This window comes from Ilyonectria robusta (assembly GCF_021365365.1).
Source record: "Ilyonectria robusta strain PMI_751 chromosome Unknown BGZ61scaffold_26, whole genome shotgun sequence".
Taxonomy (NCBI): domain Eukaryota; kingdom Fungi; phylum Ascomycota; class Sordariomycetes; order Hypocreales; family Nectriaceae; genus Ilyonectria; species Ilyonectria robusta.
The window spans coordinates 391,176-417,009 of NW_025764460.1; the positions used below are offsets into that span (position 1 = coordinate 391,176).

Genomic DNA, 25,834 nt, shown 5'->3' on the forward strand with positions numbered 1-25,834 from the left:
GGTCAAAATAGAGGCGCACTCAAGCAAGATGTTAACCTCCACTTAACACCATGGAACCATTAATTCGCCGTCTGTCGGCAAAAACCTATTCAGAGACGTCGGGTCATAAGTCAACTCCGCTGGAAACACAAGCACATACGACCATAGCTCTTAGGAAATACGGGATCCCGTCCGCTCTCCCTTAGTCAAACTGAGAAGCGGCAAATTAGTACTCGGGTCGGTGACGACCGGGGAATCCTTGCTGTTGTATGTTTTTTGCTGTGTCTATCTTTTTGCCGTCTTCGTTCTTGGTATTTATTAGTGGGCAGTGGATAAGTCGCTGAACAGTTGCTAGGAATGCGCTCATCGGGTGCGTTTCAACCTCGAGACGTGGGGGTAAGAAGCGCAGGGCTTTAACGTCAAGTACCACTGCAACCTCTTCATCCGACCAGAACTCGATGCAATAGAAGTTGTATGTTATGTTGAAATTACAAATAAAAGCTAGATGTGTCCAATTCAACGCTTGCCCGGCCTTGCCTCCTCTAAAACTTCCGCCGTTGGTATTCTTCTGAGCGCGAGCGTCGCAGACGCCAATGAGACCCAGCTATCCGGCCTCTTCTTCATGGCTGGCATGCATATCCAGAAAGCCACCATTACTGCCAACATGGGCACTGAATCGAAGACGTAAAGCGGCCATTCGTGGGACGCAAGAAATCCATCGGTTCCCGAAGCGAATTCGGCGATGCGAAATGCAGACCTCGCGATCATCAGAACACTTAATCCGTGTAATATCCACAAGTCTCGTTTCCATTTCAAACTCTCAGGGACGCTTCCCGCCCTCGGGTCATGCAGCATTTTGTGATGGAATAGTACTGCCGTCAATAAGAACAGACCAAACATGAATATCTGGAATCCCAAGCCGGCTATCACCATACTTTGGCCTGGCTTTGTATTCTCCCCGGTTATCGTGATGCCCGTTGCGCTTGCTTGAAGCACCAATGACACGGTGTTGCCCAAGATAATTGTTCCCGTCACCCAGTTGACACTCATAATCCAGTGGTTGTCCCCGTGGACATTGCGGATGAGTTGGCCCAACGCCATGCATATCGAAACTGCCAACAGTATAGGCGCTAAGAGGATGGCGATTTGTTGCATCGCAAAGAGTATCAAGTCGTCAGTACTACCATGTGCAGCTGCTCGGAAAGCATATCCAATCGATTGCACTAGTTCAATTGTCAGCGGTGGCCTAGACATTCCCGGATGTCTTACTGTAACCGCCGATCACGAAAGGGATGCAAAACCAGGCACGCCTCTTCCAAGTTCGCCAGACATGCGCGGTCGCAGCAATGAAGAAGACCGCACAGAAGACCCCCGCCGCAGCAGCCGAGGGCACATATTTCCACAAGTAATAGCCATTTTTGTAGGGTTCGAGCTCGGCCATCGAATCGAGAGTCGGGGTGTCGGAATTGGAAACGCAGTGTCGTAATCGGATTAGGGCATACTCAAGAGCAGCCTTACTGGTCGTCGGAGCTGTGCAGATGGCAAAACAAGGAAACCCAAGAAAAAATAACAAAAGTATCGGCTTGCTCGGATGTGTGCAATTTGCGAAGGCAGTGAGGAGCCATTAGGTTCAAGGGATAGCACCGTCTTTTAATCGGAAAGGCCGGAAATGCCTCCTACACGCAGGGCAGACTCGTCACCAACAATTCCTCGTAACCCGGTCCTGAGGATAAGCCACACCAATCATGAAATCTAGAATCCGATGGACTCGTACATTAATACGACCCAATCATCAATACCGAAATACGCGTAAAATGCTTCGGATTGAATACGACACCCCACCTACGTCTCGGTCTTGGCACGGGCCATTGTCTGAGCCTCCGCAGAGGCCTTGAACATTGACGTGGCATTGGTTTCTAGCGGGAAAAGGGAGAAGGGGAAGAGGGAGAGATGTACATTTTAAGGAATTCTGTGATAGGGCTGCGGGATTGCATCCATGTATAAAGTCAGTCACTTCTTGGCGGTGGATGTTGATTGTGCTTATGTTGGCGGCGACCAAAGTTCAGCTAGCCTCAAGGTTTCCAGCGGTAGCAGCTAGATCTAGTCTGGTCTAGAGCAAAAGTCAGGAGCGAGAGTCAGGGAAGTTGGCAATGCGGCCCTCACCAGTCCGGGATGGGGTTACTGCGGAGACTTGCGGTGTCTCACTGCATATAAGCTGGTTTCATAGGTACTCCCAGGATCCGGTCATATCACCTGAGGCGTGCTCCATTCTCCATCCAACATGAGGACTGCCAAAAACCACAAGGCATGAAGAACGCGGAGTTTACCGGTAGTGCGCCTTGGCATTTCCAAGTTGTCACTAGTCCATTATTTATCCCATGTCGGTTGCGGATTTGGTCGAGGCGCAGCGGCGGACCTTGTATGGATTTTGGTGCGTTGATTGGACAACAGAAGAACAGGGGTATAACGGTGCTTCGGGGTAGCTCTTCGTAGTTGTTGAACGAGCCGCTCCGCTGCATCCGCCAAGGAGTCTTTAAGAATCGGTGATTCTACTGGAAGCTTGGGGAATATCCCCCTATAAATAGAGTGGGCAGATTGTTAATCCTTCCTCTGCCCTGTCTCGCAGACCACACTCTAAGATCACTCATTGACAATAATACATGTCGCTACCAAAACTCTCCATTAGACTGCTGCACCTTGCAATTTGAACTCATCAATATTCGCGAAGCTTTTGGTGGAGTAATTCTTGGTAGGTATTTCGGTGGGATCCGAGGCTTCTTAAATGCGTAACCGTTTCTATTGCTCAACGACATGGCTAGTAGAGGCGACAAGTATCTAGATAGGGCCACCAATGTCGCTAGGTCTTAAATTTTGCGTAAACAGGAACGCTTGGCACGAATCCATTGATCTAGAGACACGATAGCCCAGGAACCGAAAAGCTTTTGTCAAGCTTTTGTCAAGCTTCTGTCAACAGGGGTTTGACATCAGGGACCCACCAACCACTCCGAATCCAAAACGCGAGACAGGATAACGCGTCACGTCGAGACATCAATAATAAGGCAACTTGCTTTAACCTGTCTCCAATCAATGTGTTCATGGCTGTGGCTATCGGGCTCAAACGGATATATCCCGTCCCAGAAGGCAGGTTGTAGCAATGAGTCCTGAGCGGTAAAGTTTAACATCACAGTTCGTCTAATAGAAGCGAGGCTCAGGAGATAAGACGTAAGACGTACTTGGAGACACAAACTTTACATGCCGGACAGCCGGATCAGTGCAAGATTCTTGAAAATCACAAGCTGGTTAGATGTTAAATCGAGACTGCCACGTGGTGTGGACTAATGTACAGATACACAAATTGCATACCGCATTTCATGCAGATCTGTATTTATTGCCATTCAAAATCTCAGTCTAGGTACCGCCCAGTGCTGTGAATGACATTGTGCAGATCAGGCAGTTCAGAATGAAAATTAGCATGTCAAAAACATCTCACACCTATGTCAAATAGGAAGCGGCTGGCGAGAATACAATCAGAGCTACTATCTAATATGCCTGGAAGCTGTCATTCAGCCCAATCCGAGATTTGGACATGTCGCATATAAATCAAGCTCTCGTCGTGGTAAGAAACATTACTTGCACCAAACTTTGAGTTCCTTCTCACTTGCAACCCGAAGCAAATCTACCGCATCGACTCGATAAATTGGCCCTGCTTTGATAGACTAAAGCTGAGTTATATAAGTCTTAGATTTCCTATATCATTAGGTATATAAAAAAGCCCGAAGGCAATAAGCGGAGGAAGGATTCAGGGCCAATGTACTGAGTCGAGACGGTACAATGACATATCAGCTCTGATTGACCTGCTTTGACACCCTATAGCGCGTGTGGGTTAAGAGATAAAAGTCTGGACATGGTGATTTTACGGAACATTATTTAAGAATCAGGTCAAGATATTACGCCACCCAATCAATGTACTGTTCGGCTGGGTTCATGAAATGATGACTGTGTCCTAAGTGTGCGTGGCGACATCGATCACATGCGGGGAAGTATGGAATAAAGTTAAAAATAAGGTTACTTGGTTGATACAATCTATGCCCTTCTAAATGAAAGCAAGTATTATCTGCGACTTTTAAAACCCACGCTTCCCATGCTCATGCTTAATTAAAACGTAAACCGACATTGACAAATGAGAAATCATTGCACCTTCATGCGGTAGGCGATGATCAGACCGACCGAAACAAGAACCGGAAGAGGAGCAAACACTTGAGTGAACTGCTGGTAGGCCTTGTCGTAGAAGGACACCTCCTCCACGGGGGCAAACGACATAGCTCGCTGAAGCAGAATAACTGGTTCCTTGACGGCCTGCGTCAGCATGAAGTAGGCGCCGCCCTCGGTGACCTTTTCACCGCCCATGGCGCCGCATGCGATGGCGTGCGTGGCGACCTTGGCCTTGGTGACGAGGAGGTAGTCGCAGCCCTCCATCTCGACGACCGAGTTGTGCCACGGGGTGGGGATGTGCAGGAGATCCTCCGAGGCCATGGGGATACCCTCGGGGGAGAGGTCTTCCACGACGCGGACCTTGGAGGCGTCGAAGAGCTGGATGCCGAACTTGGGACCGGCGTTGTTGTGAGCGTGAATACTTAAGCGGACGTAATTTGGAAATAGCATCTCTACAAGGTTGGAATAGGCCTGGTTTCGCTGTGTATTGTTAGCACGGGTTCAGTTGATGGGGTTGGCGGGCTGCTTACCAGAATCATCTCAAACGCCACCTTGGTGGAGAGCTTCTTGCGCTGGGACTTGGTCTGGGTGAGGGTGGTGGGGTGGAGCTCAAGATCCTCGAGCATAAAACGGGAAAAGCCGCGATAGAGAGCGACGAGAGACTCGTCGTTGGACTTGAGGCGGTCGCGGGCGACAGACTCGAGAGGCTGGGTTCCGGCCATGAGGATCTGGCGGCAGAGCTCGGCCTCCTCGGTCTCCTTGGTGCGGACGTGATGGGTAATAGCGGGGATGCGCAGGCTCTTGGCCATGCTCTTGACCTCTTCGGCGACAGTGTCGTCGGTCAGCTTGAAGAGGTCGACCAGGGAGCGGAAATCGACGCGGTCGAGACGGCCGCGGGCGAGGCCAATCTCGCGGTTCATCTCCTTGAGCTCCTCGCCGTAGCGGTCGACGACAGCATCGTCGACGCCGATGCAGTCGCTGAAGACATGGCCATCACTGATGACCCAGAGCTTGGCGCCGGGCTTGTAGATCTTCTCGACGGCCTCGACGAAGCTGTGGAGATGGTTCAAGGCGAGAGCCTCGCCACGGTCGGGAGAGGTTCCGGTGACCTTGTTGGTATTGGTAGACTTGCAGGGAAAGGCGGGAAGACAGAGCTGGATCTGGGCTCCTTGGGAGGTGAAGTGGCGGACACGCTCCTCAAAGACACGACGGCCGCCCGCCTCCCACTTGTCCTCGTTGCCCTGGTATCGCAGATATGAGTCGAACAGCGACACAATCTTGCCGGTGACGCGGACGTGAGGGCTCGGCGAGGACGGGGCTTCGGTGGGGTTGTAGAGGGCAAAGTCGAGCTGGTCGAGGATCAGCTGGACGAAGAAGTACTCAAAGTCCTCGCCGACGCTGTTGTCCTTGCTCTCGGCGGCGAGCAGGAGGCCCTTGGCGACGCCGTCCTGGAGCTGGCATTGCTGGTACAGGCGGAGGCCCTCGACGGGCTCGTTGATGTCGATGGAGGCAATGCGGTTGGCGGGGCGGACGGTGGACTCTTGCAGGTGGATGAAGGAGTTGATGACCTCCCAGTTATCCTCGAGCAGCTGCTTGCGGGGGCCGCTGGTGAAGAGAAGGGTGCCCTTTCCGTCGTGGATGAAGGAGGCTTGGAAGCGGTGGAAGATGGAGATGCCGGCGTTGGAGACTTCCATTGTGTAGGAGAGAAGAAGGGTAATTATTAGGGGGTTGGGGGTATGGTGGTAGGTGAAGAGAGTAGGAAAGAGAAGAGAGAAGAGAGAAGAGAGCAGACAGTAGAAGCAGCGAAACAGGAGAGAGTTGCTGGAGGTGAGAGTGGGTATGAGAGAGTATGAGAGAGATTGAGTGATTGAGTGATTGTGAGCGAGATATCGAGCGAGACACTAAGAAGGCGGTTTGGCGTTGGGTTTATAAGCCACATCGTGGAACTCGGCCTCCAGCATCGCGAGAGACCTGGGCCGCGAGATTGCTATTTTCGACGGCCCCATACCGACGACCAACGGCAGAGACACAAGCACAGCCCAGGCCGGGGTGGAATAAGCAGCATGCGAAGCCTCGTCCACAGTAAGCCTCCTGGCGGTAGGATTGGACGCCGAGATGGGTTCCCGCGAAGCCAGCCGCACGAGGCTTGTGACCTTGCAGCCCGGCACAGTACAGCACAGCACAGCACAGCACAGCACAGCACGGCACACCGCAAGTCAGCGAGAAAATGAAATGAGACAAGTCCACGGCCTTGGCCGAATGGCGCAGATCTGGAAATCCCCGACGCGCTGCGACGTGGAGGGCTGGGATGTGGTGATACCTACATGGCGGGAAGTTGGTCGCCGATGGCCTCTAATTCGCTTCGCAGTGGGTGTAGGTTGCTGCTGCAGTGGCTGAGGCTGCCATTGGCCGGCCTTCTATTTTGGGGGCCACGCGCCTGAGTCCTTTGCGTCGGCGTTCAGTTTTAGCGCATGCGGGCCCGTTGGTTAAGGCTCGCTCCGGCGCGGTTGGCCCTATGCTAGCGTGCTGGGGGGGCGCTACGGGGACTACAGGGGCCAACGGGGGGCACTACAGGGGACTGTGGAGGGGCACTACAGGGGACTCCGAGGGGCTGCGCAGTGCATGCAGGCACGACGTAGCACCTGTCATCATGCGCCGCCCAATTCGAGACATCCAAGCGTCTGGGCCAATCCGAGGAGTCTCATTGGGCAGCTCGGACTGCTAGCGAGTGCGCAGGGCTGGCTGGACAAGGGCCTGGGTGCCCTACGGCTGGGCCTCTTAGGGCTCACTCATGCTTGGCTTTCCCCCTACAGCTCGCTGCACGTAAGCTGCAGAGCGCTAGCCGGGAAGCTTCTTACGTGCCGATAGGGCTCGGCTCCGATTGCAGCGTGAACGAACGCAGGTGAACGAAGGTTGCCGCTGTGGGTTTTGAGTGATGACCTGGCTATGACTTGGACATGATGAGATGACTTGGGGGATGATGAGATGACTTGGAGCGGTGGGCTTTAGGTTGGGCGCCGCTGGCTTTGGAGCTGACTTAAGATGCTGACTTTGAACGCTTTCTCAATCTCTTCCAATCTCGATCCATCGGGGACCATTCGATTATTAAACTAGGTATTACCCTGTAAGAAGCCACCACGCTGTTACTGTACAATATGCACGCCGCCGAATTGTGTCTTCCGGCTATCTTAGTCTCCAGCGCCACCAAATATATGAGCGCCCCCCAACCAATAGTGCAAATAAATAGAGGAAAAAAGAAAGTCTACGCCGGTCTCCAAACTATCGATTGCTAATGTATCATTTAAAATCTCACCCTCCTAACCATGACGCCCCCTCGTCCATCACTCATCACCGGGGCTCCGTTCGGCGAACGTAAGTCGTAAAGCACGGGGGTAGAGCGGGCCGGCCTACAGATCAGATCAGTTAGCAAGACAGCCCAGAGATAAACAACACAAGGGTGAATTAAGAAAAAAAAAGAAAGACGTACAGGGGTCATGCGGTCTGCCCAGGTCGGGTCTAAGCTCCACTTGAAAGTCTGGATCAAGACGACCAGCGTGATGCGCAGCTGCAAAAGGGCGAACCTCTCGCCTAGACAACTCCGACGCCCGCCGTGGAACGAGATGAACTCGCCGCGAGCCCGCCGCCGTCGGTAGTGCGTCTGGATCTCGTCGACCGTCTTGCCCCAGCGCGCGGGGACGAACTCATCGGCGTCTGGCCCCCAGGCGTCTGGGTCGCGGTTTGTACTGTAGCAGTTATAGCCGAGCTGATTAAGTATAGTCAGTATTTAATTTATTTTAAATGGAGTTCTAATACTTACATAGGTGCCCTCCGGAATCAGCACCTCGTCGCCGCCCAGGAACGTGTCCCGTGTGGCCCTTCGGTTGATGAGCTGTCCGATTGGCGGAAACAGCCGCAGGCTCTCGTAGATGACTGACGTGAGATGGGGCATGTCGGCCAGGCTGGACTGTTCTGCGGCTTGGGCGCCGTGGGCGAGGATTTCCTTGAGGATTGTGGCTTGCGTATCCTAGACCGTGTTAGTCTGGCTAACGAGTTAAAGCTGGCGCTTGGCTTACAGGGTGCTTGGCGAGCAGATACAGCATCGAAGTCATGGCCAGCTGCGGGTTCTCCTGGCCAGCCACAAACGCGACGGTGAGGTTGTCGAGGAGCTGCTGCTCCGTGAGGACTCCCGACTCGGCAGCGTCCAGCATGCGCCGGCCCAGACCGTCGGAGCCTCGCGGAACCTTGTCGTGGCTCTCGACCAGCGCGCGCTTCAGCTCGTTCTTGAACTGGCGCACTACCTCGCGCGCCCGCGTCCGGCTGGGGAACGGCAGGCGGTCTAGAACGGGAAAGTTCATGAAGATGGGCTTGAAGATCTGCATCTTGACCTGCGACTGCATCACGTTGATTGGGGCGGCCGCCGACTCGAGAGGCTGGACCGGTCTAGTCAGAAACACACTGCGCGATAGGCTTCGGGGACCACAGCACTTACGTGGAACTGCGTTTGCAAGACACCCTCGGAGCAGTTGGCCACAGAGTACCGCTGCAAAAAGTCCTGCACTGGCACGCCCTTGCTTCCCGCCGTCTTCTGCGCGTCTCGCAATAGTCGGGTGAGCTTGTGTGCGTTGTTGGCGACAATGGTCCCGTCAAAGTTGCGCTGCAAGCCGGGCTTGACGACCGACTGATACGTCTTCCAAGTCGATCCATGGGCGGAAATGATGTTGTCACCTTTTTTGCAAAAGTTAGCCAAGCCATATCCAACAGCGGTCCAAACTTACCCAGAAACTGCGCGAGCACACTGTGGGGGATCTTCTTCTGGTTGCCGCTCTTCTCAAACAGGTCCTCGTCCTTGAACACCTCGGCCATGTACGCCGGACGGTGCACCAAGACATTCCATTGCGCGGCAAAGAAAAGCTTGACCGCCCCGTGCTTTCTCAGCGGCTTATCGATGTAGGTGCGGAAGATGTCGGACTGGTCGACGTCCTTGAAGAACGGCAGCAGGGCGACCCAGAACGGGATCGCGGGGATGTTCTCCGGGTACTTGGGCGGCAGGAGGAAGCAGTAGTAGCCGGTAGCGATGACGATGGCCACCAGCAGGGGCACTTCGAGGAGGAGGAAGCCCATTGTGTGTATGGTGATGGCGAGTGTGCAAAGGATGGGTTTCTCAGGGAAGAGTCCCTTGGCTGGGGAGCGTATCAGGGCGGACTGTTTAATTATATGACGGGCACATTGGCACCGAGGGTGTGACAAGGAGACAGTGGGGTGCTATCAAGGAGGCAGGGTGGAAGCCATCAAGCAGCAAGGAGACGCCGTCGAGATGACAATTGCATCGGGGGCTGGGCGAGTCGACTCAATCACAGCCACAGCACAGGCGGAGTATGATTCATCATCGGGCTTGACTCTCGCATCGGTCTGGTTGCGAGCGGTGCAAAAATAGCACAGAAGCAGGAAGCCAACCGCCGTGTGTGACTGTCTCGGAGTACAGCGTGCGGATACAACCACGGCCAACAACACCAGGGTCAGGATTGCACCAACACAGATGCATAGTACACAGCACACATGTCCACAGCACACATCCACAATACACAGCACGCAGCACACACTCAGCAACATCCTGCACCAAGTCAGCAGCGTGAAACGTCAATTCCGGCCCTGCGGGTGGACACGCCGCAGCTCCGCTCCCCGGTCTGCGCCCCCAACCCGCTCCGTCCTTGGTTGGGACGGTATAAGCACCCAGCTAATGGCCATCCGCTAAACCATCTCGATGCATTTCCCGCTTACACGAGGGCGTCTACCGTCTCTTGGCGTAACATCCCGGGGGCCTCACCTCCGCATCCCTGGCGCCTCGCACAGCCACGCACAGCCCGCCGCTGCTGACTGCAGAGCTATTTGCGTGGGTGCTGGATGTGGCCAAGGCCGTGATTAAATGAAGCCCGCGGGGAGCAAACCATTCGCTTCTGGCCCATGGTGCCCGGTATTGATTCGCATTACACTAAATCTTGTGGCCTCTTTTTTTATTATTTCGTTCGTCGTCGGGCTTCAATTTCCCTCGTCTCCCGCTTACGCTTCGCTGGGTCTTGGAGCGCGCCATCACACGGCACTTTTCCGCCCGTCGTCTGAATCGCATCGGAATCTGGACTTGAACATTCCAATCTGAAAATCGTCCCGTAGATGCAATGGCGTCCGACCATTACACAATGAGGCCCTCGATCGATATCGGCGACGATATCCCACCAGACACGCCCGAGACGGCTTCAAAACCGCTGTTGGACAGCACATTAACCGGCCCATCAGACCACGAGCTCGACACTCTCCAACCTCCCATCAACCCCGTCGCCCACCAACCCTACTCCTTCTCCCAAGCTCCCTTCCGCTACCCGTCGAAATACTCCAAAGCCAACGCCAAGCGCCCTGCCCAGCGATACCAGGCGTACAAGCCCGTCTCAGCGGCCGACGACCCTGCAGACGCAAACCCCACGGGGCCTTCACCGGCCGACCCGCCAAAGGACGTCGAGAAGAAGCCGCCCAAGCCGTTTACTGCCTTCTCGCCATGGCGCAGACGCTTCATCCTCACTGTCGTGACCACGGCGGGCTGCTTTGGTCCGCTGGCGGGAAACATTTACCTGCCCGCGCTGCCGATTCTCGAGAAGGAATTCAACGCGAGCGCCACCATGATTAACGTGACGGTGTCCGTCTTCATGCTGACCTTTGCCATTGCAGTGAGTTGGTCGCAATCTCGACGTGTTGCTAGCTAACATGTACAGCCCATGTTCTGGTCAAGTTTCGCCGATGTCAAGGGCCGACGTCCTCTGTACATCATTTCTCTCGCCATCTACATCGTCGCCAACGTTCTATCCGCCGCTGTGCCTTCCAACTACGGCGCACTCGTCTTTCTGCGCATAGTCCAAGCCTTTGGATCCGCCGCTGTGGTTTCCATGGGTGCAGGAACGGTAGCTGATGTAGGTTCCCTCGAGTATCCCAAGTAATTCCAACGCGCTGACAGTCTAGGTCACTCCGCCCGCGAAACGAGCGTTTGCCATGTCCATTTTCCTCATGGGTCCTCAGCTTGGTCCGGTCCTCGGCCCCGTCTTCGGCGGTGCCATCGGAGCAGTGTCATGGAGATGGATCTTTGGTTTCCTCGCCATTGGTGGCTTCCTGCTTTGGCTCCTCATCATCTTCTGCCTTCCAGAGACCCTCCAAGCAAGAGTTGGCGATGGTAGTATATATAAGGACTCGGGGTACTTTATGTTTCCTCCAAAATTGTTCTCTCCAATGGCCCCCGAGTCGCAGAGAGGTCCTGCGCCGCCAAAGCCCTCCTTCAAGGGCTACTGGAAGATGTTCACCTACCCTCCGATTGGAATTGTCAGCTTCAACACGGCCATGCTGTATTCGACATACTTTGGCATGGCTGTCCAACTGCCCACAGAACTCACTATCCGCTACCACTGGGACTCGGCCGCCACCGGTGCTGGTTTTCTGGCCGTTGGTATTGCCATGATCGTTGGTAGCTTGCTTGGTGGTTGGTATTCCGACTACCGACGCGAAAAGGCCATTTACGAGTCCGATGACGGCAAGGTAGACCCCGAGAACCGTCTGGCAGATCAGATTTACGGAGTCATCATCTGTTTCGTCGGCACTGTCATGTTTGGCTGGTTTGTGGAAAAGACCTATCACCCGGCACTGGTGATTATCGCCACATTTATCAGTAAGTTGCTTCCAGTTGGACAACAATAGAGCTAACCTGGACTAGCTGGCTTTGGCATGAACTGGGTGTTTGTCGCTACAACCGCTTTCTTGACCGAGTGTGTCCAGCAGCAGGCAGCCGGGGCTTTTGCCTTGGGGAATCTCCTCCGCAACCCTGCTGCTGCAATCTCGGCGTTGCTGATTCCCACGTTGGTGAACAAGATGGGAGCTGGGTGGTGCTTTACCGGACTGGCACTTGTGGACTTGGTCCTGGTTGGAGGAGCTGTCATGGGTAAGCTTGATTCTTTTAACAACGTCATCCGTCTAACCACTTTGCAGTGCTTCGAGTCCAGGGTCCTGTATGGAGGAAACAGCGCGCGGCCAGAATGGCACAAGCCAAGGCCATGAAACCCCCGGGGGCACCGGGGCCATAATTAATAGATGGAGAATGCAGAGAACTCGATACGATAATCACGACCAGTGCTCGCCCAAGTATTCAACACAGTGGTTGGGTCCAAGGCTGGAATATTTCACCGAGCACACGGAGCATCATACAAGCGGCGTTTGGTTTACAAGACTGGGTTAATATCCAAATAGATTTCTACTTCCACAAGGACTACTTCCAAAGACAATGGGGTATAAAAAAATGAAATACACTACTTTGACCTGGATATCTGTTGAATCGCAATGTCATACATCTGGTTCGTACTCTGATCCTCGCCTTGATCAAACGAGTCGTTTCCAGGATATGCTCTCGCTGCGACGGCAGCATCTTCCTCACTCGTCTGGCTTGTCGCATTCGGATCAGCTCCAGCGGCCACGGCGGTGGGTTTCGTATCCTCGACGTGCATCGCATCCGGCCTGGCTGTAGACTGCCTCTTGTCCCCCGTTTGCGTGCGAGTGCTCGAGAGCTCGACAAACCCACTCGTGTTGAGGGCGGTATTGGTTCCACGATGCTGGACGAAATCAACAAGCTCGCCGAGGACGGCAAATTCGAGCTTCAGTTTGACCGAGTAGAAGGCGACTTTGACTGCCTGTTGCCAGTGAAAATGGCCCATGTATTCGAGCACGAGAAGGCCAATATCCATCATGACGATGATGATGTTTATGACGAATAGATGCCACATGATTTTGCGTTTATTTCCTAGGGAAGTCCTCAGGATGTCCAGAGTTTTCCAGATGTACAGTCCTGAAAGGATAAACTCCTGGAGGCAGAAGCAGGTCATTTGTACTCGCTCGACGATATTATATCCAGACGCAAAGTTGCCTCGGCTTGGTTGTGGGCTAAAGTAAGATCCATAGGTGAGAATAATAGTCGTCGGGTGCCAAACGACGGCGTTGAAGATAATCATCATCAGAACGGCACGGAGGATGGTGTGGTCGTTTAGAACCAGGTGGAGGCGAGAGTATAGGACGACGGATTGACCAGAGACCAAGAACACCCAGCCGATGCATTCAATCGTTATGCCCAGCGACTTGTGAGTGAGGTCAAAGTAGACAATCAGGCGGCCCATGCAGTAGGGAAGAATGGCGAATGACGCGAGGAAAATGGCCCAAAAGTAGAGGCCGTGGCGTCGTTTGAAGGTCATGAAGATGAGGCTGAGCAGTTCAAAGGCGTTGTACAAGGCCACAGTCAACGAGACCTAGACATTACGTCAGTAACCAGGACCGTCTCGCACGCCGCATAGCTTACAATGACCAGGACATCCTCGGCGCTGTAGTCCCTCGCGGCTCGCCGGACAAGGCCGCCATGGGCGAAGCTCGACAATGCCATTCTCTCGACCGGAGGCAAACGCCTCCCTCGTCAAGGCCAGGACCAGGACCCCGAAATGGTGATGAGAGGTTTCACGGCTGTGGCGAGCGCAGTGAGGAGGCGGAAAAGCTGTGCCAAGCGGCGGTGGGGCGCGGGCAGTTAAAAGGCCGCTTCTCAGAGGCAGGGAGGTCTCCTGATCTGCCGCATTTACGCATCAAGTCGCGGCTAGCGAGCGGATCTGGTTGGCGGTGGATGTCTGGGGAACGCGGGGGAGGGCATTCTCTCGACGGGACGGGCTCGCTTAGGGAGCAAGTCATTTGGCAAATCTCTCTGACAGTCTCACGAACCATGTCACTAACCAGTTCCAACGTAGTAGATCCCCTCTGGTGGCAATTAGTGCGGGGCAGCTGAGCATTGCGTCGTGTCTTCCCTGTCTTTCCCTCGGTGACGGTGCCGGAGATGCCAGGGCATGACGTTTTTGCCACGGCGGGCAAATCAGAGCGGCCGTTGAGCGCCATGGTGTAGGGCTAGCGAACCTTTTATTTACCAAGTACAAGGGATATACGGGCGGCATTTCGTGAAGACGTCCCAGACGTGACAACGGTGCAGCTGTTTATCGTGCCATTCTTCCCACGTACGATGTGTTGAAACCTGGGATGGATTCCCCTGCTTCGTCCCGTTAGTCAGGCACAAATATCATCGTCTTTCTCGTTGGTGTACTGCACATCTGATGCTGTAATGGCGCCGTACTCCGAAGATCACAATTAATCTCACCGTGTCGTCTGGCCCACACCTCCAATCGCCCAGCCGCTAATCCCAGTCTGCCGTTTCTTGGCCCAGTCTACAATTGCGCTTTGCTGTCAGCAGCTTGATTCCAAATGCCATCATGAAGGAGCTAAAAATCGGCATCGCGGCCGGCAATCAATTTTAGCCACTGTACCTTGCCGCTTCTGGTTTGAAGTTGGCCCATACATCACCTTGGCCAAGGACGTTAACAGCATGTATTCGGTGCACTGACTTTCATTTGGTGTCCAGCAAAAGCAACAGCGGAAATCTTTGACTCCGGGAGATCATTCTCTAACATTTTTATTCCTGTCCTTTACTCACATGACCAAGTCGCCATATCAACATGTCAATCGGACCAGCCCCAAGTTGTACAGCATAAATCCACCTAGCAACCAACCCGAATCGCGTTGGCGAAAAGCATATACGTATCCGCGTGGTTAATATTCTGCTCAGCAGTCAAACTGCGGACAAATTCGTATCCGTAGCCGTCGTAGTCGTCGGTGCCCTTAATTTGAGCAAGGTGGCTCATCTCGTGGCTGTGATGCCGGCTTGGTCTCCGGCGTGACACTCGGTGCTTACTGCGGGCGTAGTCCAATACGGAGAGCAGTACACCGTTACACAGACATTAACCTCTGCATAAGCTGTCAATGTCGGTGCAGGAGTATCCGGTTTCGCAAGAGTCCGCGGTGCCGCACTCGGAAGCCATCGCTTGGTAGACTCGCGCAACAGTATTGCGGGTCGTTTGGTCCGACTTTTTGAAATACTCAACCATCTTTGCATCAGAGCCATTCATGGCAGCTCCATACGCAGCCTGGGCCCGTTCAGCGCAACCCGCCACAGCATTCTGGGCCGCCGTTAATTGATCCCCAGCACATCCCGAAACCTTGGATCGCTTCACCTCGCGCTTGATTCGGTATGTGGCGTACGTCTCGGAAGCTTCCCTTCCATCCACAAAAGCCCTGACGTGGTTCGAGTGGTAGGGAATCACTCCAGCAATGGTCTTATAATCGTCTCTGCCATGGCGGAAAGTACCGACGGCCCGAATATCGAAGTAGCCTCCTTGGGAGAGATCGTGAATCTCTGCAATTCTCGAACTCATTCTCGACCGATCCGCCAGCCGGAACGTGGACAAAAGCCTTCTTGGGTAGGTTGTCATGACTGATTGCAACACGAATTCACTCAAAGGGGACATTTCCCTCTGCTTTAATTAGTCAACGACAACGCTGCAAAAGATGATGGCCAATGTTACCTCCAGAGGTCACCCGGACCTTTTCAACGCTACCTCTATCCAGGATGGTACCAGTCTTAAGAACAATGACGTCAGAGGAACCAAATTTCGAACAATGGCCTTCATCTTAGAACTGCCCCGTTTCTCAAGCTGCACATCCAGATGAGTCGAATCGCGGGCATCGAGGACAGGTGCAGCCACTGCCAGTGAAGCGAAAGCAAGACACTTGAGGAATTTCATTATGAAGCAAAGGAAAAATGAGTGCCAGCTCGAAGATGAACAGGAAGAGGAAGAATGTCGTGGTTGAAGCGATGAAGGGGTTGAGCGGATCATGTTTATTATAGCTATGGTTGGGCAAGCTTAAACCTTTTCAATGGTGAATGTGACATCTAAGGTGATGCTGATGTGTGAACCATGCATTTGGTGTCCACAAATTAGTCAATGGTTTGGTTGATCATTTCTACCTTGAAACTTCTCCGACACGTCTCGGCATGTTAAAATTCTCCGAGGCGACGGGTTATGTGGGGGTGCTGTATTCCCTCCGTTGGTGTGTTTGAGTTAAGGCTCTCCCAAGTTTAAGTGTACCGAAGAAGGAAGCTGCTACTACGTTTACATGTGAATACGAGGATGGCCTGTTCGGCCAAGTTGCGGATAGATTGTGAGTCTCACACTACACAGGGATTCGAAGGATCATCGCGCCGCCATTGAGCATGTTTTGCACTTATTTGTCGACCAGTATACCCTGCGTGAAGTGCTGTTTGTTTAATGGTGGTGTCGTCACTTCCGCTTGCATGTTTCTCGTGTCATGAGACGATGTTTGAAGTGGATAGACAAGAGTTTGAAACACCTTTGTGGCACAGACAACTCTAATATGAGCTAATATCTTACGTTAATTAAGGTGGGGCGGCACAGTGATTTTAAAGTGTGAAATAACAGAGTAAATAATATAAATTATACTTGAGGAATGTAATTACCCAGCTTCCTGTACGGGGGTATAGGGTAGGCTAGGACGTGAAGTGTATAATCTAGTGTACCTAATCAGGACACAAGGTGAGCGATATAGGCCACGGGTCTGGTAATATGTCAAAGGTAGTTTGATGTAACTAGGTTTGTTGATAGCTGAGGAAGCGTAGGCCTCTGGTAACGTATGGTTAAACTGCCTATACAGCAAGGGTGATTGGCTGGATCGTGAGGGTCGCGGGATAGCTGCGATCCATGGGGGCACGATCCATCTATGATTGGAGAAAGAAAAGTAGGGCATATCGTACTGCCGGTTGTGAATACCTGCCTGTCTCACTATTAACCCAAACTAGCTGTATGCTATAACCCCCACACCTAACTGGCAGCCTCCGGCAAGATAAGCATCTTGAGAAGACCTCATCGCACACCACTCAACGGCGATAGTAAGTCCAGTATATATGAAGAGTATTGCTATTCGCATTCAAAATGCTACTCGCACACTTAAGTATATAGGCGAATTTCACTAAGAAGTCTTAATAATATATATCTTAGTAAGTATAATCTAAGAAAACTAAATAAGCTTTATTCTTAGTATTTATTCTCCAAGTTCTGCTATTTAAATTTCTTTTTTAATTTATTTTAGGATAGAAACTGAAACTTTCTTAGAATAAGAAACTGAGGGTGGGTATACAGGCGAGGAATATTACCTTGCATCAAGCTTAGGTGTAAAATTGTACTTGTGTGCGATTAGCGTTTTGAACGTGTGCGAATAGCAATACTCTCTATTAAATGAGCGGCAAATTTGTTTAGGCAACCTAACCTGGCTTGGCTGGCCTCGAGGTAATTTGAGGATTGGGACTCACTCACGGCTCACTCACGGCGACTAGTTCATTCCTCAGCGATAGCAGGAGTCACGCTGAAGATTATTGTATTGCCTTATCAGCGAAGAGGGGACACTGGTCTGCCAGGCGAGCGGGCCAGCCGTGCGCGGAGTTATCTGGTCACCAAGTAAGCGTTAGTATCGGGCATTATTCACCTGGCAAGTCAGACTACGGCAGCATTTCTCCTTGATTTGCCACATCTTGGATGTGATTGACACATATCTTATAATCTTATCACGAGAGCGGCGGTGGGTAAACGGCTATCGGAGCTATAGTGACAGATATGGGACCTGTGATGAAGGTAATAGCAGTAGTCCTAGTGATGTATTCGGCTTCCTCCCATGTCGCGGCGATATTCGACGTGAAGACTTCAACCTCTCTCCTCCTTCCCACCCATCACCATTTGATCAACTCACTTTTGAGTTCTTAGCACACTCCGGAGCTGCTTGTCTCGGGCGGTGAACTGTGCCGAGTTTGGCATCCCGTAGGCTTCCTCCGTCTGCGTCATCACCTTTTCCTCCCAGCCATCACCGTTTCCAAAACCAAGATCCTCGAAACTGTCCCAAACATCTTGGATCGTACCCTGCAAGTTGTGCATGAGCCCCCGGATGCCTGCCGTACCGCCTCCCATGTGGTAAGCTTTGAAAGGGCCCTGAGTCGCAAATCGCGGCCCCAGACTCGCCTCTATGATGGTATCGACATCTTTGACGCTCACTACATCCTCCTTGATTAGGTAGCTGGCTTCCCTGAACAGGATATAGATAGCCGTTTCCCGACAAAGCCAGGTAGTTCCTTATTGATGACTACGGGACGGTGGCCCGACCTCAGCCCATGGAAGTATCCACGCGCAAAGTCGGTTTCGCTGAGAGCCGTCTGGGGTGACGGCACAATCTCAATCAAGGGCGAGTACGGAAAGCTTCCTGCCCCACCCCGTTGCATTCCAGGGCTAATAGTTGCTGGCAGATTACACAGCGGCCGTTGTGGGTACAGCTTTCGTTCTGGGAGGGGTGAACTGGGTTTTCCATGCGAAAAAGCACTACGTGGGGCCCACAATCGAGTTGTTCCCCCACTGAATTCAATAGGGAATTTCCTTATGGAGGGATGTTGTCTCGTTCGGTGTCTCTGAACTGGACCTTGAAGGGGAGCCCAGTCTCCAGTGAGGATACGCTTCCTTGACGTTTGATCAGCCATTGATGGAGGGAGGCGCTTGCTACTCGTTGGTCATATTTTCTTACCTGGTTAGATGGGTACATCTATCGAAGTAGAATGAAGTGTACAAATTATTAAATTCCTGTCATCATAGTGCATGTCGGACATTGTGTTGCTCAACAAAGTGAATTAGAGTAAGATAACCTTGATATATAATAACCTTCGGTCCCACAAAACCTTCGCCTGTCAACCTTCGACCCAGAAAATCTTCAGACCTTTATCTTCGGCCGTAATAGAGACGGCCCGGCAACCTAGCCGCGCTAGGTTGACCCGATCTATGTTGCTGAGCCAGGCCAGTCGGGCCTCAGCTTCAGCTGGGTCTTTAAAGTACTAGACTTGATCCAGTACTGAGATAATATTTCTTTGTTAGCTAAGGAGAAGAGTCGAATTAGCAGTTATCTAATTTATAATATACTGTAATATAGTACGACTTATAGTATTAGTTAGACTGATTATCGTTATTATTATTAAAGTAAATATAATAGCTTTTTAGGTAGAAAAATAAATAGAAGATATTTTATATAAAAAAAAGAGGTTTAAATTAATTATTTATATATTTATATAGATTTTAATTTTTATACATTTAAAAAATTAATATTTCGTTATTATAATAATCAATATTTTAATTATAATCTTTTTTAAAACTTTATATTAATAACTTACGTATCTTAAGAGAGTAGATAGAAGTTAAATTAATAGTATATATCAGGGATTTCTAAGATACTTCTGTTATTGCCTTTTTAAAATAAAGAAATCTACTAAAAGCGTTATTTATCCAAAATCAGGCAGCGTATCCTTATTCAGCTTAACTTTCTTCTATTAACTCTACTAAGCAATGCAATACTATCTTAATAACATTTTTCAAAGACATAAATTCCCAGTCAGATTTACGCACAATTTCTGCTCACCGGCCTCTTGATACACAGAGACCGCCCTAGTCACTTGATCTACTGCATAATAGTGCGATGTTACCGCAGAGCACAACTTCGTATTCCATATAGTGACGCTAAAAGTCTCAAATGATAGATCCAACTAGATGACCCGTATCAAGTGGCCGGCTTGTGTATACTGTGACAGGCGGTTAGGGACACTTGGGCTAGCTGGTCGCTAGCGGGGATGTCTCTAGGGTGACCCGGATGGGGTTAAAAGGGGAGGTCAGTGCCGTCACTGGGGAAAATCATCGTTTTTTTTTCTTTTATCAGAGATTCTTCCTAGAAGTCAGAGAGGCCGGAAGGGCTCGAGGCTGCTAGGGAGTCGATTAATTGATTGCCTTCATTTTTGAGAGATTTATTTGAACCTTCTTGCCATTACTTCGTTCCCCGTCCAACCTCTGTCTTCAACCTCCCTCAGATATCGGGCTGCCGCAGGCCCTATTGATGCCTTGCCAGCGAACTTTCCTGCGACCGACCCGATATTCTATCTCATGAGATGCTTCCCTATCAGGAGACATAAGCCTCAGGTTGATCCGACCTCATACGCGTAATCTGGTGCAGCTTCGGGCTGACCGGCCTAGACGCCTGTGCGACGACTCTCTGTGCATTTCCCCTAGGGTAAGTTAATGAGTTGGGTGTTGTTTTCCGTCCCTTCCTGCTGCTAAAATACTCCTCGCATGGAAGTTGGCTCTCCTCCACGCTGCGAGCCAGAATCCTCGCCTGAGTGTCTGCCACCCACCCACGAGCAAGCCCTATACGACGGAAGATTCCCCTCGCCCGATCGAGTATCTCCAACAGCAGAACGTATATACTCCCGTTATCGACCCTCCGTACTCTGCCTGGCATGCAATACAAGGCTGCCTTTGCGTTTTGCTCCTCAAAGTCATTGTGAGGAGCATCGAGCATGACTTGAACCTGTAGCCCTTGCTCTTCGAAGTCGTTCAAAGTACTGAAATGGGTCCCATTGACGATTATTTCCCAATCTCTGCCATTAGACATCTCGGAGGAACAAGGCTTCAACAGCAGTATTGGCTTCAGTACTCCGCGTAGCTGTAACCACCCACCTCGGATCAGACCAGTCCTGTCATTTGTTGAATAGTCTAGCTCTAGGGCTTCTACCTTCATGAGCATGTCCGTATCTTCAATATCTGGCCGGCCGGGGTCAACAGCTCCATTCACTGCCGCCCAGGACCAACTTGGAGCGCGATATATTTCCAGTCCCAACTCCCGATTCGTAATTGCGTTCCAGAGCAGCTCGCATGCCAGATAGCGGCGCCACATACCGGCGACATACTCATCTTGCAAAACCGGCGTCAGGGCCTTTGCTATAGCAGAAAGAGCGACGAGTTTATCACTGGAGTATGTAATAGCGCATGCCGTATATTTCTCGACAATTCGCTGCCACATAAGATGACCTCCAACGTTGCTATCGTTTCCCGAAGTATAGCGATCGGGAGAAAGGGACTTGAAGCGGGAGCTAGAAGACGAAATTTCGGGGGGCAGGCCATCTGGGTAGACCTCGGCAGCGTCTTTCATTTGACATTCCCAAAGGAGCTGGCGCTCGCCGAAGTGTAATATACGACGAGATAGTAGTCGTTCTTGAAGTACCCATGCCCTAGTATTGACCAGAGCGAGAGAAACTTCGCTGTCCCAAAATGTGGTGTGAGAAATCAGGTACGGAGCAACTTGACTGTTAACAGCGAGATGCACAATCTCCGGGCACAGTGAGTTCGGATCCCGGGAACAGAACATGGAATGGTGAGAATCCGGCGCATCCATAGCAGAGATATTGCAAAACGAATTCGAATAGACCTCGCTCATAAGGGCTACCTCGTGTCGCCAATCGGCGAGCTCATCCCCAGTCTGGATGATGCACAGGGAATCAATCCATAGGTATCGAATACCTAAATTGAAAGCCACATGTAACGCGTCTTGGTAGAGCTGAGGCAGAAGCGTCGAGGGCATCCCAAGGAGCATACTAGCGTAATTATCAGTCGTCAACTTCATACATTCAGCAGAGCCCCAGCAATGACTCAGGGTTATGTATGGACCCTCGACCGCAACATGATTTGTCTCGATCAGCCGCCAGTGTCGCCCTGGACGGTCGGGAGACCCAAGTTCAAGAAGGCGAGTTGGATACCAACGCTTTCCCGGAGTAACTTTGTTACATTGTTGGTGGTTTGCTACACAGTCTTTAATCCAGTTCTTCGCGAGAGAAAACGTCTTGGCAGACATTGTGTTCCCCGAAAGGCCTTTGCCGATGTTTCTCTTGCAGGAACCTATATATCTATTAGATCAAAGAGATTTACTGATAGAATTTGAACCATGAATTCTTGGGCAGTGCTCCCCAAGCGAGGAGGCGTGCAGGACTGTCTCTGCGTTATCTTACCATCTTGAGGCTGCAACAAAAAGGTCGCGCACCAGCCTGTTCTGCCAGGTACCGTGTCCGGAACAGCCATTGCATTCAAATTGACAGCCAGTTTCAATTGGTACCATCCAAGATGGCCGTAAGGCGGGCCGTCTTCCAAACGAAATGCCGTAACGAACGGTTTCGTGGGCTCGGCAGCCGCACCGATCGATGAAACATCGGTCTTGTCTTCGAAATCAGACTCGGAATTGGCAAATGTTGTAATCAGGCGACGGTCAGCAGGCCGTAGGCTGGCCCAAAACCGATTGCACACATAACATCCTAATTCAACAGAGCGCTTGAGGCTCCTGTGAGATGAGTGGTGAATCCTCAGTTTCTTGTCTAGAATCGAGGCGGCCACCGCTTTCTGAGAAGGATTGAGAATGCTCTGGAAAACGGAACATATCATGTCTGGGGATAAAGATATCTCTGTTGCATGTATTTGTTAATATGTGTGTTGAGTTTAGCTTTGGCACGAAGCGAATATCGGGATGAGAAATGAGACCAGCCTTATTCTTGACGCATTGCTGCCTAATTAATTGTTGGAGGCGAGGTCGCAATCCCAGTAAGCCCACCATCCGGAAATAAATAAGCCTCTATCAATTACTGCATGTTTTTGCTCAATAATAAGCACCAGTTTTTTCTCGGCGGATTGAGGGCATATCCCCTTTCATCCTCAATCCAACGGGTGAAAATATAGCGGCGGCGCTTTGTTGGCAACTATGGTACTGCTGGTGGTAGCTTCCCGCGCGGCCCGAGATAAAACGCCCCGAGAATTAAGCCAAAAACGTGCGAAATAAAGTTAAAAATTAGGCTTAGATGTACCTAAGCACTAACGCATGGAGGATATCATTTTCGGTCGGCAAATTGAACCTACTGCGCGCGGATAAGCAGAATACGCCAAATTTGGCGTTGCTGTCAAGGAGATAATCTGATGATACTTTACAAGGCCGAGCATAGCTCATGGCACAATCAAGGGCCTGCACACGTCGAGATTGAATAGGGCATTCGACAGGTCTACTCACGGTATAACTCAGGGCATACGAAGCGTCCGAGAAGTCACTCGCTACCTCACTCAGCCCATATTCCTTTTGGCGACTTGCCTGGGTATACTCTGAGTCGCGTGAGCAGTGTCTTCGTAAAGCGGCATGGATGGTGGGGATGGGGAGGTGGGCTGGGAGAGGCGGCTTGGCAAATACAAAAGCTGGAGATCTCCCACATATTACTTCGTACGTATAATTCAATCTCCTTCTCCACCCACCAGTCAGGACCAATTCCCACAATCTTTGCGCATAAAACGTCTGCAGGGTGCGTGAACGGGGCGGACATTCAATGGGCTTCTATCAATGGGCTCCCACTCACCGCCACCACCCGGTCCAGCCGCAATGCCTCTTCCCAGAGATACGATTGACTATCCTATCTTAAGGTCACGCTCCAATTCTTAGACACTTATTCTACTAAAACATCCCTGCTTTATGGCCCTAGGCGAAATCAGGACACTATCCAGCCCCGAAGCCCCGGCATGAACTTCAGCTGAGGCTTTCACTATCACAAAATTGGCCCGAGGCTTGACTTGGACGAATACCCAGCGAGTATAAACGCCTCAACGCAAGGTGGAAAACGCCTTAAAACACCACCAAGTTCGCAACTGGCTGGTGCCTGCTCTAGACCAGCCACGTCGGGCTCCAGCCTTCGTTTATCCCAAAAGCTGAAAAGGGATGATAAATGAGGACTTCCGCAGCGACTCCCTTTTTTTTGCGCCTTCATCCATATTCCTTAAGCATCCGTATCTTGCTGACCCACACCCGCCTCCTGGGAGTTTACTCGTCTCTTGATGGGCATTTTTCAAGTACCGCACTTTTCATCCTTCTGCTCAATCTCTTAGAGGTAACCCTCATACAATGCGGCATTTTTGGAAATGTGCAGACGGCTCCCTGCCTCGAATCCTGTCGCCAGTCGGGCTTTTCGTGCTCTTGGCCAGCCTCATCCTAACCACCAACGCCCAGGCGATCGATGCGAACCTGATCGACATTACCAAATATTCCGATTGGAATGACCTCCGAGCTTGCGTGCAGTGCTGGCTCAGCACCTGTCCAGGGAACGTTTTCCGGCTGTTTGGGTGCACGACCAATGCCTGTGCCTGCCGGGCATCTACTCTTGGGAGCATAATTCCTGTTTTAGAAGATGGTGTCGTCTCGGCCTGCAGTAACTTGGACGACGCCTCGACAGCCGTCAGTGTTCTGAAAGGTTATTGTTCTGAAAAGGGTTACACGTCAATCCTAGAGCCTACCATTCTAGAGACGACAGGTGCGTTCACTGTCACCGCTTTCGCGACCGCCACTGTTACTATGGTTCAGAACGAGGTCGTCTCAGCGGCGCCTAGTGATTCAGGACCTTTGCAGCTTGCATTTGGCGTCGCTCTATTGGCTTGCCTGATGACCTTGGCAACGCCTACGATTTGGATATTCCGGCTTCAGAGGCTGAGACGCGAACTTTAGCACATCAAGTCACGGAGAGCCGTGCGTCATCGTCCGAAGTCCTCGAATCCTCTACATCAGCTTCGGAAACCTCAACGGAAGCATCGGCGGAGATGTCGGCGCAAGCCTCGACCGCGGCGTCGACAGGACAAGCGACGGGTCGTGCAGCAGGCCACGGTGACGCCAATACAACACTGAGATCCACGCAGAGTCAGTCTACATCTACCACGACAACTTCATCAGCGGCAACAGTGCACGAGACTACCTCAGGAGCTGGAGGTGGAGACGGTAGTGGGCTCAAGGTTGGGGAGATCCTGGGTATTGTTATTGGAATTCTATCCCTTATTGTAGCTGTTGTCGGTGTCGCTATCATGAAGAGGAACCAGAAAAGTCAGCCGGCTACGACGACCGATAAGTGGAATTGAGGAAACAGAACGAGTGTTGGTAGACGTGTTTTCATGTATGCAGCGGAGCGTTTGATTGCATGCCATGTGATGTTGAGCGTGGAGTGTATTTTGTGGCTTTAATAATTAATGTAACCACAAACCCATTTGATCTTGACCAACCGTACGTGGATCGCTGTGACAGGTAAAAGAACTGATAGAGCCTGAGTCTAGTTTGGTAAGCCAATTGAGAGTACTTGCGCCAGGCGCTTCATGGACAGCTTGAACCAGGCTGTCGCAGCACATTTCAGGCTTGATAAATTTAGCACCAGTACTCCGTACATGTCATCTCGAGGAGAACAGATGACTAGTCATAGTATCACGTTTCAAAATGCATGTCCCCACGCTTCCGATCCAGCCCCAGAACATGCAGTGCCGCATGATTAGCCTATTGGAGTTCTTTTACATAATGGAAGAATCCTAGCCAAATGATCTTGATAACATTATACACAGACATCCAATCCACCCAATGATTGTCAGCCTTCATGCAGGGAGTTTCAGGCTGGCGCCTAACACACAAATACCAGGTCCACCAACAGTTCGCCAAGGTTGTAATATTTGCGTCATCGGTCATCCCGACTCAGTGGTACCGCGATCGGCCTGCTTCCGCCACTATCAAACACTCATCGTGGGTTCGGAGATATATTCTCACCCAAACAAGACTAACACCACAGTGGTTTGAACTTGAGGCAAGAGACTCCAAAAGCCCATTTCCAACATCAATTTGACTGACTGATCTAGCTTCAATCCAAGGAGCTGGGTTCCTGCTGACAAGTGTCTCACTTCATACACCTACAGCGGATTTGCCTGCCGCAGCTCCATCTTCTGAACCAGCTGATAGCCAGCACACCACGCGTCTTCCTCACTTCAGGTGACTCTACTGGTCA

At 51.5% G+C, this 25,834-nt stretch overlaps 8 protein-coding genes across 8 annotated transcripts; 2 read left to right on the plus strand and 6 right to left on the minus strand.

Annotated features, from left to right (window-relative positions):
• Window positions 1-150: 150 nt before the first annotated feature.
• On the minus strand, window positions 151-1,614 carry BGZ61DRAFT_430072 (RTA1 like protein-domain-containing protein). Its single transcript, XM_046243797.1, has 2 exons — window positions 1,249-1,614; window positions 151-1,202 (listed from the first exon to the last, which is right to left on the minus strand). The coding sequence occupies exons 1-2, from the start codon at window positions 1,418-1,420 to the stop codon at window positions 496-498; spliced, it is 879 nt and encodes a 292-aa protein (XP_046098175.1). The 5' UTR covers window positions 1,421-1,614; the 3' UTR covers window positions 151-495.
• A 2,477-nt stretch (window positions 1,615-4,091) lies between these two features.
• On the minus strand, window positions 4,092-9,312 carry BGZ61DRAFT_400279 (Pyoverdine/dityrosine biosynthesis protein-domain-containing protein; the record flags this gene model as incomplete). Its single annotated transcript, XM_046243032.1, has 8 exons — window positions 4,092-4,671; window positions 4,722-5,672; window positions 5,724-5,878; window positions 7,645-7,954; window positions 8,009-8,215; window positions 8,265-8,621; window positions 8,681-8,916; window positions 8,967-9,312. 8 exons carry the CDS (start codon window positions 9,310-9,312, stop codon window positions 4,168-4,170), a joined length of 3,066 nt encoding a protein of 1,021 aa, XP_046098176.1. The 3' UTR covers window positions 4,092-4,167.
• Window positions 9,313-10,364: 1,052 nt separating this feature from the next.
• On the plus strand, window positions 10,365-12,305 carry BGZ61DRAFT_509554 (major facilitator superfamily transporter; the record flags this gene model as incomplete). The annotated part of the gene is made up of 6 exons (XM_046252012.1): window positions 10,365-10,628; window positions 10,695-10,907; window positions 10,953-11,147; window positions 11,197-11,893; window positions 11,939-12,163; window positions 12,211-12,305. 6 exons carry the CDS (start codon window positions 10,365-10,367, stop codon window positions 12,303-12,305), a joined length of 1,689 nt encoding a protein of 562 aa, XP_046098177.1.
• A 168-nt stretch (window positions 12,306-12,473) lies between these two features.
• On the minus strand, window positions 12,474-13,900 carry BGZ61DRAFT_430080 (uncharacterized protein). Its single transcript, XM_046243798.1, has 2 exons — window positions 13,565-13,900; window positions 12,474-13,514 (listed from the first exon to the last, which is right to left on the minus strand). Exons 1-2 carry the CDS (start codon window positions 13,643-13,645, stop codon window positions 12,528-12,530), a joined length of 1,068 nt encoding a protein of 355 aa, XP_046098178.1. The 5' UTR covers window positions 13,646-13,900; the 3' UTR covers window positions 12,474-12,527.
• An 895-nt stretch (window positions 13,901-14,795) lies between these two features.
• BGZ61DRAFT_498319 (uncharacterized protein) lies at window positions 14,796-15,878 on the minus strand (the record flags this gene model as incomplete). The annotated part of the gene is made up of 4 exons (XM_046251267.1): window positions 14,796-14,946; window positions 14,979-14,988; window positions 15,041-15,498; window positions 15,679-15,878. The coding sequence occupies 4 exons, from the start codon at window positions 15,876-15,878 to the stop codon at window positions 14,796-14,798; spliced, it is 819 nt and encodes a 272-aa protein (XP_046098179.1).
• Window positions 15,879-17,795: 1,917 nt separating this feature from the next.
• On the minus strand, window positions 17,796-18,217 carry BGZ61DRAFT_461192 (uncharacterized protein). The gene has a single exon (XM_046247107.1). The coding sequence runs from the start codon at window positions 18,108-18,110 to the stop codon at window positions 17,892-17,894; it is 219 nt and encodes a 72-aa protein (XP_046098180.1). The 5' UTR covers window positions 18,111-18,217; the 3' UTR covers window positions 17,796-17,891.
• Window positions 18,218-20,127: 1,910 nt separating this feature from the next.
• BGZ61DRAFT_558337 (heterokaryon incompatibility protein-domain-containing protein) lies at window positions 20,128-22,482 on the minus strand (the record flags this gene model as incomplete). The annotated part of the gene is made up of 2 exons (XM_046255718.1): window positions 22,010-22,482; window positions 20,128-21,899 (listed from the first exon to the last, which is right to left on the minus strand). Exons 1-2 carry the CDS (start codon window positions 22,434-22,436, stop codon window positions 20,128-20,130), a joined length of 2,199 nt encoding a protein of 732 aa, XP_046098181.1. The 5' UTR covers window positions 22,437-22,482.
• A 1,293-nt stretch (window positions 22,483-23,775) lies between these two features.
• BGZ61DRAFT_558346 (uncharacterized protein) lies at window positions 23,776-24,929 on the plus strand (the record flags this gene model as incomplete). The annotated part of the gene is made up of 2 exons (XM_046255719.1): window positions 23,776-24,334; window positions 24,430-24,929. The coding sequence occupies exons 1-2, from the start codon at window positions 23,929-23,931 to the stop codon at window positions 24,927-24,929; spliced, it is 906 nt and encodes a 301-aa protein (XP_046098182.1). The 5' UTR covers window positions 23,776-23,928.
• Window positions 24,930-25,834: the final 905 nt, after the last annotated feature.